General features: G+C 37.7%; 1 protein-coding gene across 2 annotated transcripts; it reads left to right on the plus strand.

Moving 5' to 3' along the window:
* The first annotated feature begins 431 nt into the window (after positions 1-431).
* On the plus strand, positions 432-5,272 carry LOC127418381 (serine/threonine-protein kinase Nek4-like). 2 transcript variants are annotated; one of them, XM_051659025.1, is made up of 4 exons: positions 432-518; positions 660-1,872; positions 2,496-2,690; positions 3,159-5,272. In XM_051659025.1, the coding sequence occupies exons 2-4, from the start codon at positions 771-773 to the stop codon at positions 3,314-3,316; spliced, it is 1,455 nt and encodes a 484-aa protein (XP_051514985.1). In that variant the 5' UTR covers positions 432-518; positions 660-770; the 3' UTR covers positions 3,317-5,272. The 2 variants fall into 2 exon arrangements, with proteins under 2 accessions (XP_051514985.1, XP_051514984.1); XM_051659024.1 differs by having other exon boundaries at positions 450-1,872.
* Positions 5,273-9,962: the final 4,690 nt, after the last annotated feature.

Here is a 9,962-nt window from a genome sequence, read left to right on the forward strand (position 1 = left end):
ATAATTACATGCGCCACCGACTCACTGACTCCACACACTTCACAAAATCCTGTTGGATGTTTGCCTATTAAGTATAATGTATTGTTCAGCCCTGTATGACCCAACCTTAGTCTTGTTATTATATTATCTTTTCTCCTTCTCCCTCCTGATAACCTACTCTTGCCTACTGCCTCGCGAGACTTTGGCTGCCGAGGGTTACCTTATAGACAGAGACCCGTCATCATGCCTGTCCCTCTAACTTACTTTTGTGAAAAATGTAGTATGGAAATCACTTACGTATTCTGTGCGATTTATTGTCGTAAATTTTACATTCTTCAGTTTAATTAGGCAAGTAATGTTATCAGACGTGTTTCGAATCGGATTCCCGTTTGAATGAAGCAGCTGTTGCCATGGCAACACGACGACAACATAGCTGTCTTCTGTTTTTGACACAACGACCGACAGCACGCCAAATGACAGCTTTATCTTAAAATAAATGATTTAGTTTCGTTTTGTCCATAAGGCACGATGACCCAAAGGTAATAAAGATTTTAAATATGTTTGTTTTCGAAAACGTTGCTCCATCTGTCAGTTCAGTAGTTTACATAGTTAAGTTGATTTATTGGAAGCTCATATAATGTGTTTGCCTACATGTTTGGTGTTTCTTCGGGAGAAAGCAGTACTTATCTAGCGAACAAGTGGCCATAATCATAATTCTCAAGGGTTCTAAAGAGTTCCTGCTACTAATACAGAAATAAAGAGGATGTTTGGTTAACCGAGAGTGTAAAGACATGGAGAAATATGCCACAGTCCTTACACTTGGCAGAGGAGGAGCAGGTGTTGTGTTGTTGATGAAACATGTGGATTCAAAGAAATTATGTGCTGTCAAGAGAATACATGTGGACAGTTCTCGAAAGACCAAAGAGGTTGTGCAGCAAGAAGCAGATATTCTCAGGAGCCTGAAGCACCCTCATATTATAACATGGATTGACACTTTCTTTGACTCAACTAATGACCATATTTACATCATTATGGATTATTGTGATGGTGGAACACTTGATGACCACATTAAAGAGCAGAAGGGTGGACAATTCTTTGCAGAATGCAAGATCATGAACTGGTTTGTGCAAGTTGTCATGGCAGTCAGTTACATACACTCGATAAAAATCCTGCACAGAGATATCAAGCCTTCAAATGTGATGTTAACCAAGAGAGGTGTGATTAAACTGGGGGATTTTGGAATATCAAAGGTCATGAACCACACGCTTGACATGGCCTCCACCTGTGTGGGAACCCCCAGTTACCTGAGTCCAGAACTCTGCCAGGATATCCCATACAGCACCAAATCTGACATATGGGCTGTTGGCTGCTTACTGTATGAGCTCTGTGCCCTCAAACCAGCTTTTGAAGCCAAAAATCTCTTAAGTCTGTTTTACAAGATCATAAAAGGTGAATACACAAAGGCTCCTGAGAGGTATTCAGAAGACATGCATACATTGATTGAGAAAATGCTTTCCTTGGTTCCGGAGAACAGACCGAGTGCAAGCAGCATTCTTAGCATGACCTATGTGCAAGAACATCTGGGGAACTTCATCGCACATCAAGAAAAAGAACTGACAAAAGTTAATGCTGAATCCAGACCTCAAACAAAAGAAGACTTTAACAGTGAAATGTCATCTATGGAAAGCAGAACAGACAGTGCCGCAGCAATCTCTGACAAAACACAGGGAACATGCAATACTGAGGAGGAAGTGGCCCATGAAAGAACAGAGTCTGATTATTCAGAGGACTTTGACGAACATGATAGCTTGATATCCTCTGAGGATGTTTCAAGGGAAGATGTCTCCTCCAGCCCTGCAAATGTGGTTGAAGAGATGTCTGAGGAGTCTTGTGGTAAGAGAGTGGTTTAATGGCATTAAAAATAATATTTATTAATATCAAATTTGTTTATTATTATTATTTTTTTTTTATCCCATTTGCTCCCAATTTGGAATGCCCAATTCCCACTACTTAGTAGGTCCTCGTGGTGGCACGGTTACTCACCTCAATCCGGGTGGTTGAGGACAAGTCTCAGTTGCCTCCGCTTCTGAGATGTCAGTCCGCGCATCTTATCACGTGGCTCGTTGTGCATGACACCGTGGAGACTCCGCATGTGGAGGCTCATGCTACTCTCCGTGATCCACGCACAATTTACCATGTGCCCCATTGAGAGCGAGAACCACTAATCGTGACCACGAGGAGGTTACCCCATGTGACTCTGCTCTCCCTAGTAACCGGGCCAATTTGGGTACTTTGGAGACCTAGCTGGAATCACTCAGCACACCCTGGATTCAAACTCACGACTTCAGGGGTGGTAGTCAGCGTCAATACTCGCTGAGCTACCCAGGCCCCATATTTGCAATTTTAATTGCAAGGGAATATGCAAAGTTGGACTGTGACGTAAACATGATCTCATATTATTGCTGGCTCTTCCAGTGCTTTTGAGAAATGTAATAAGGATTATTTTCTTTTGACAGTTGTGTCTGATGATGAGGACATCTCTGACTATCCAGATGACTTTGAAGAAGCTGAGGATGATGACCTGGCAGAAGTGGTCAGCTGTGCCAGAGAAGTCATGAACTATGTCTCAGAGAATGATTCCTTTGAACTGGAGCTCAAAGATGCTGACGGTTTCTCAGTCACAATGAAAGTGCTGAGAGAGAAATACATGGGTAAACATGCACATATATACTGTACATTTTGTTGTGATTTTTTTCTATATTAAAATACTTTCTCTTATCACAACTTAAAGGACTATTCCGGGTTCAATACCAGCTTATTCAACAGCATTTGTGGTATAATGTTGATTACCACAAAAATAATTTAGACTCGTCCCTCCTTTTCTTAAAAAACAAAAAAAGAGCAAACATCTGGGTTACAGTGAGGCACTTACAATGGAAGTGAATGAGGCCAATCTGTAAACATTAAAATACTCACTATTACAAAAGTATAGCCACAAGACCTAAACAATATGCGTGCTAACATGATTTTAGTGTGATAAAATTGCTTAAACCTTTTCTTTGTAATGTTATGTCCAGTTTTTCAACTTCAATGCCATGACAACATAATGCGGTAAAACCCTGTATTCCCAAAATTATGTATTCCCTTAATTAATACTGTTTTCCTATCTGTATTTATAGAAGATGTTGGAGCCTCAGTCTTTGAGGAAATCAGTGAGCACTTTTTGAATGGCCTTACACCAGAAGATCTGCAGCCACAGTTTCACCACATGATCGGGACAGACCATCTTGAGACCTGTTACCTCATATTTAACATTGACCAAGAGACCACATGCTAAATAATGCATGTTCGATTTAGTGAAATTAATTTTCCATATATTAAGAGTCATTTATAGATCAGGCAGTTCTATAACAGCCTCAGCAAATACTGGAATTGTAGTATACTGAGTATGAAATCAACATGTTGTAATATATTTAATCATACATTAATTATAATTGTGATTATGGTGTTATAGTGTGCTCTTACGGATATTTATCATTTACAAAATCTTCTTTTGCACTGAGCATTTAGAGTCAGTGTTCATTCAGCACTCTATTGAAAGTGTTTCCTTTTATAACCAGTAGGTGACACTCTATAGTTAGAAAATGTGTGTTTTGGTTGTACATGCCAGTTCAGAAAATGGTTTTGGTTTGGTTCATGGTTTCCCATCATGGCACCATTAGTCAGATCGTAGGGACCTGACTATAAGAACTGCCACCTTTCAAGTTCACTATATAGTGAATACACAAATTAACTATATTGCACCCAATTGAATTAATTTTAAAAGAGTTAACCCAATTCTCTGCTTTATTCACAAATAATCATTCAACATATCATTAAACAATGCCTGTGAGTGTGAAAGCACAATGTTGACAATATCATGTGAACACAGGATTGATTTTCTGCTGTTTTTACCCCCCAATTGAAATGTAAAACAGGAATCAGAACACATTTACTGAATTTATCAATTTAGGGGCCAGAGCCACTGTTCTGTTCTACACAAGGCATTTTCCCTCAAACTTGTCCAGATTATTCCAACAGGAAATTAGTCAGCTTGCCATGCATAACTGTACGAATGAGACTCGTATTATATTGCATTTAAGAATGTTCACAATCTACCTCCAGAGAAAAGTGTGTTCAATAATCAAGTGAGCATTTACATGGAAATCTGCATCATTTATCTTGAGGCATCATTTATCTTAGTATAATGTAAATAAAAACGAGAAACTACCTAAAGGCAATAGTTCTACCCCATTACAGAAAATATTTTTTAAATGATCTTCACCTTTTGTTTTAGTGTCTAAATGTTTAATGTTTGTTTTAGTCTCAAATTGTTTTTGTTCAAATTGTTCCATAGGTATACATATAGGCTGTTTGTGAAATTAAAGAACAAACTGTGACCCCAAAATCCACAGCTGGCCATGTTGGTTTCACAACCAGTCTGATTGTTTTCTAGACAGAGTGCAATAAAGAGATGTATAATACTTCAAGCCAGATATGAAGTCTCATAGAACAAACCTCAAAAACGGTACTTCACTTGAATTTAAGATAGAGTAGGTTGCCACTAAAAAGGAAAACAACACTGAACATTAAAAATTTACATTCAATCCCACAAAATACAGCTCTTTTTCCAGGTTACATTCTGGTGGGAGAGAGTAAAACACTTGCTGAGGACCCATTCAGGATAGAGCTTTAATAATTTCCATAAGCCTGATGGATTGCGTTTGTTGCTTTATTTATCCCTCTATGCATTTGGATGAGTGGATGAGAGACCAGAATAGACACATGCAGGCCTGAAACTGCTTTAAGTAGCAATCACCTCTATAGTCTTTCACTTTAAACCTGTCAATATTTCATCCATAGCTAGCAACTGGAAAAGCTTGTCACTTGTTTCTTTGGTGGTTTGATGCATTATTGATTGATCTCTGCATGAGTGAACCATCCTTCAGCTCAAATGCGCTTTTCTCCTTGCTTTTATTGTTTAAAAATCATTCAGAAATGAGGTTAGGATCCTTATTAAGATTCTTTTTAGAAGTGGGAGTTTCTGTTATGCATTTGATTTGGAGAACAGAAAAAAGTTTATGAAATATGAAAAGTTTAATTGTCTTTGTTTATTTGATTGTTTTGTTTCGCTATCGTTGATGTGTCCTTGTTATATTTTACTTCATGCATGTAACAGTCTGCATGTTTTCACCAATAGTCAAATGAGATTTGTACATGCTCAAATCAAGGTTGTACTGTCTAAACTGTATAAAATGGCATTCAATTCTTTGATCACATCTGTCAAAGTCATATTTACATAGAAATTAAGACTTTGTGATGGAATATGGAATAAACAAGAAATTAATTGTCAACTAAAGACTTAATCAGGACACCGCATCTACATGCACTTCCGCAGTCAATTCCAGATGGACTTCAAAGACTTTGTCATTAACCTTACAGTTCATACAAAATCCTTTAGTTTAAACATTAGCTACCGACATCTACTCAGTTAACTGATTTAAACCATGACTTGTATTACAAATAGATAACTAATATGGTATTATATACATGCTTTTAAGCCAGAGGAAAACTGCCCCCAACCCCCACCCCTGCTCACTGATGCTCAAAATCAAGTTGTATTGAGTCTGCTAGTGTGACGCCAGCTTAAGTTAACATGAACTAAAAACAAACAATAGTTTTGCAGCATTTATTAATACAACATACAAATAAGTTATATATGTTAACATTAATTAATGCATTATGAACTAACGTAAAGTAACAGTGAAATAGTATATTTAGAAATTAGCATTAACCAAGATTAATAATTACTGTAAAAAATATTGTTCGTTATTAGGTCATGATTAAGTAATAGAAAGAGCCTTACTGTAAAGCGTTACCAATTAGAGTATTATAATAAATATTTTATAAAATTGTTCAAAGGCAGAGAAATAAAGAAATGTATTTAGCTAAGAATTAACAGCTGTTGAAGCTCATTTAACCCACCCACGGGCCTGACTTCACTTTGCTTAAATGCGTTCACATTTGCTATATAGTCTACTGTCCAAAATTGTTAATAATGTTGACAACTTATACATCTGTATAATTTGTCAGCATTATTAACCTTTTTTTTTTACTAGACTTGTGGGTGGGTTAAATGAGCTTCAACAGCTGTTAATACTTAGCTAAATATATTTAGAGGGGGCTGCATTAGCATCAATAGGTTAAACAGCATAAAGTGTCTGAAAGTGTTAACATTCATTGAGGTTTGTTTACACCTTGGTCTTACAGCTATTAGCTTTGTTTGCATAAAATATCACTGATCTTCAAAAACCTAGTGTCATTTTTTTTCTTCAAGGTCATGTTATAATCGTGTTATATTCTTTCTCTGTCTGGGAATTGGGTGGGCGAGGGAACAGACTACATTCTTATAGTAACTGACAGACTCTGTCATAGCCAAATATATTCAGGAAAGTGCTCTTTAACAGTCATGATATACCAAAGAGAAAGGAAGTGCTCTGGAGAGAATGAGAGGAAACTCAGGCAAACATGTTTCCACCGACCTTTAATAGACAGCACATGTCTTGCCCACATCAGTGTGAGATATCTCTGCCAGATATAGATTTCCTTACAGCTCCTCACACGTGTGTTCCATTGAAAGCAGGTTGTTTTAATTTTAAACAATTCTGATTTTCTTATCGGAGAATATACTTATATATATATATATATTGGTTCCAGCAATACTGTACATCTCCATACCTTGGGTCAAGCCATAACCCACTTAGCTAGATTCATTCCAGACCGTAGGAAGTAAAGAAAAATGGAAAACATCAAAAACTGCATGAGAGAGGGCTCAGAGCAAAGAAGCTTTGTCTTCCTTCCAAGCAGAGAATACTACAAACAATAAGAACTTCCAGGCTGACTTTAATCAGTGCTCCATTCTGCATGTCAGAGCTCTGAAATATTGATGATCCATTGTTCCAGATGAAACAAGCTGACAGGGGACCACAGTGGGCATTAGAGAAGTGAGGTGGAAGATTGTGACAGTAGCATGCACTCTAACCTGCTCAGACTGCCTCTCTCGGGACGGCACAGATCACAAATCACATCTCCCTGTGAAAAGCAGCCCTATTCTAACCTAAAACCAGAGGGACTAAAAGCAGCACTGAAAATCACATAGAACTTATCAACAACAGGCTGTATATGAAAGCAAATTGCTTTACCCAGTGGAAGAGTAAAAGCCACATGTGGTACTTTTACCTGATCTTGCCAATTTGAGCTGATGGTAGGATAAAAATAACAAAGACAACAGTTGTCTGAACGGCTTATGTCAGGTTTTTACTACATGCATCAAACCATGAAACTGTACAGCACAGATTTATACTAGAGTTCAGTTGGGTCTTCAGAGGTTCAGGGAGTTACTACTTTGAAGGACCATATGCTTCAATAAAATTTAACTCAACCCTTTTAAAAGCTTGATTTTAAGAGCTCAGAGAATTAATGACTCCATGAAATTAGCTTTCTGAGGTTTTTAGTTCATGTCTGTTAGCTTTGAGGACATACAGTATTTATGCTAGGTTATTTCTAAAAGCAAATTTTAAGCAGATATATATGCATTCAAAATTTAATCTTTATCTTCCAAGAAAACTGAAAAAAAAATAAAAATCAAAATAAATATTAATGACTCATCTTACACTCACAGGCGTAATCAAAAAAATGTTTGTCTTATAAAATGCTCTCTAAATGCTCTCCTGCTAATATTCCCAGCCTCTGACCAGGGCCGAATTAAGGTACATTGTCACCTGTCAGTCGTCCAACGCTGGGGGTTTGAGGGGTCTGGAGTGTTATTCTACGAACAAGTGCTACACAGATGGCTTTCACTGTTGAGTACCATCTCCGTGTATATATCAGCATCTCCAGCTGAATGTGTTTATATGCGCTCCTCCTGCGAATGTAAATAGGGTGCTTGATGCCACAAATGGGGCCCCCTTGGGAGTTGTGGGCCCCTGGGCTTCTGCCCATGTAAGCCCGTGCATTAATGCGCCCCTGCCTCTGACTAGCAACAGCAAGTGGCAAATCATGGTTCACGACTGTTACATAAACTAAAGGCTATTGGATATTTCAAAAAAGGGGACGAGCTCTTCGATATGTCCCGCCTTATTGAAATTTCCTGTTTTAATAGAAAATACATCAACACTGAAAATCAAAATGTGCTTATCAAGCCATTTCATGTGGTCTTTAATGGAATAGTTCACCCAAAAATGAAAATTCTTTCATGCCATCCCAGATGTGTATGACTTTCTTTCTTCAGCAGAACACAAACAATTTTTTTTAGATATATATCTCAGCTCTGTAGGTTCATACAGTACAAGTGGATGGTGATCAGACCTTTGTAGCTCCAAAAATCACATAAAGGAGACATAAAAGTAATCCATATGACTCCATTGTTTAAATCCATATCTTCAGAAGTGATATGATAGGTGTGGGTGAGAGACAGAATAATATTTATGTCCTTTTTCAGATGTGAAAGTGAAACTAAACAGGCACCACGTGACTTTCAGAAGTAAAAGTGAAAGTTGAGATTTAGGGTAAAAAAGGACTTAAATATTGTTCTGTTTCTCACACATACCTATTATATTGCTTCTGAAGATATGGATTTAGCTACTGGAGTCTTATGAATTACTTCTATGTTTCCATTATGTGATTTTTGGGGCTACAAAGGTCTGATCACCATTCACTTGCATTGTATGGACCTACAGAGTGGAAAGATTCTTCTAAAATCTTAATTTGTGTTCTGCTGAAGAAAGAAAGTCATACACATCTGGGATGGCATGAGGGTGAGTAAATGATGAGAGAATTTTTCATTTTTTAGTGAACTATCCCTTTAAATAATATGACCGCTCTCTTTCAAAAGAGAAAAGAATATGTAAAATGGGACATTTCCAAAGTACTCTACAGAAACTGTGAGTGTATAGAGAAAAACGGTCATATTTTCCCTTGCCTCTTCACCCTGTACGACACTTTAATCAGAAATGATGTGAGCAGGTCTAAAGCAATTACATGTTAGAAAGCGGTGTCATGACACATAATTTCACTTTATTACCTGACATGAAGGAGACCTTGAGGTGTGAGTCTCGGTTCGGCACCCTCCCAGTCTTCAAGTTGCAGTGGGGCTGTTTAAAAAGAGCTATTGTAGATGTAAATGATCAGGGTCAACAGAGTGCACTTTATGGAGTTTTGTAGTGTGCTCCTGGGCAGATTATTCAATGACAAGAGGAGAAAGGGGTTTACAAGCCATTCAGATATAAGCTGAAACTGGCAGAAAGTAATTTCCAACTTCATGTAATTGATTTCAGAGTGCAGAGCTCTGACACTCCTATAATGTGAAGATCTTCCACGCAAGGGATTTTGTGGATATTATCATTGAAATAGGTATTTTAAGTCATGTCTGCACAAATTGCCCCATAGTTTTAGCTCTGGTGCAAATCAATGACAGACATTTGTCCTTGAATGACAGTTATCTTATTGATCAAGTGTTTAATGGGAGCCTAGGTTAAATTGTAGGACTTGGAGCAAGATCACTTTTCCCCCTCAAATCCTTTAATCCAGTTTCTTGGGAGTCCAATAATACTCACACAGTATTGTGATATTAAAGGAAAGTGGTCCCAATCTGCTACTGTGAATGCTGCTTAGTCCACCTTCCTCTCATAGGAGCTGAATCCTGGACCATATCTCATATTAAAGGATGCAGAGAGAGAAGAACAATTGGGATGACTTAAAATTGCAGTGCTTGAGGTATTTTATAATAATAATGCAGCTTTGGAACCCTTCAGTTTAGCTGTTTCACCAACATTAGGATCCCTTAGGTGTTTGTTAGCAGCCTTGATTCACACATAATTCAGAGTAGAGCTCTCATTAGGTGGCCTGACATTTCAAAGCATGTGTCTATTAATAAAAAGCAATTT

Source organism: Myxocyprinus asiaticus, chromosome 27 (genome assembly GCF_019703515.2).
Source record: "Myxocyprinus asiaticus isolate MX2 ecotype Aquarium Trade chromosome 27, UBuf_Myxa_2, whole genome shotgun sequence".
Classification (NCBI taxonomy): domain Eukaryota; kingdom Metazoa; phylum Chordata; class Actinopteri; order Cypriniformes; family Catostomidae; genus Myxocyprinus; species Myxocyprinus asiaticus.

Excerpts from the sequence above, each read along its gene's own strand:
- LOC127418381 (XM_051659025.1), top strand. The coding sequence starts at position 771 with ATGGAGAAATATGCCACAGTCCTTACACTTGGCAGAGGAGGAGCAGGT. Across the intron at positions 1,873-2,495 it reads GATGTCTGAGGAGTCTTGTG|TTGTGTCTGATGATGAGGAC; the intron begins GTAAGAGAGTGG and ends TTCTTTTGACAG. Across the intron at positions 2,691-3,158 it reads GCTGAGAGAGAAATACATGG|AAGATGTTGGAGCCTCAGTC; the intron begins GTAAACATGCAC and ends CTGTATTTATAG.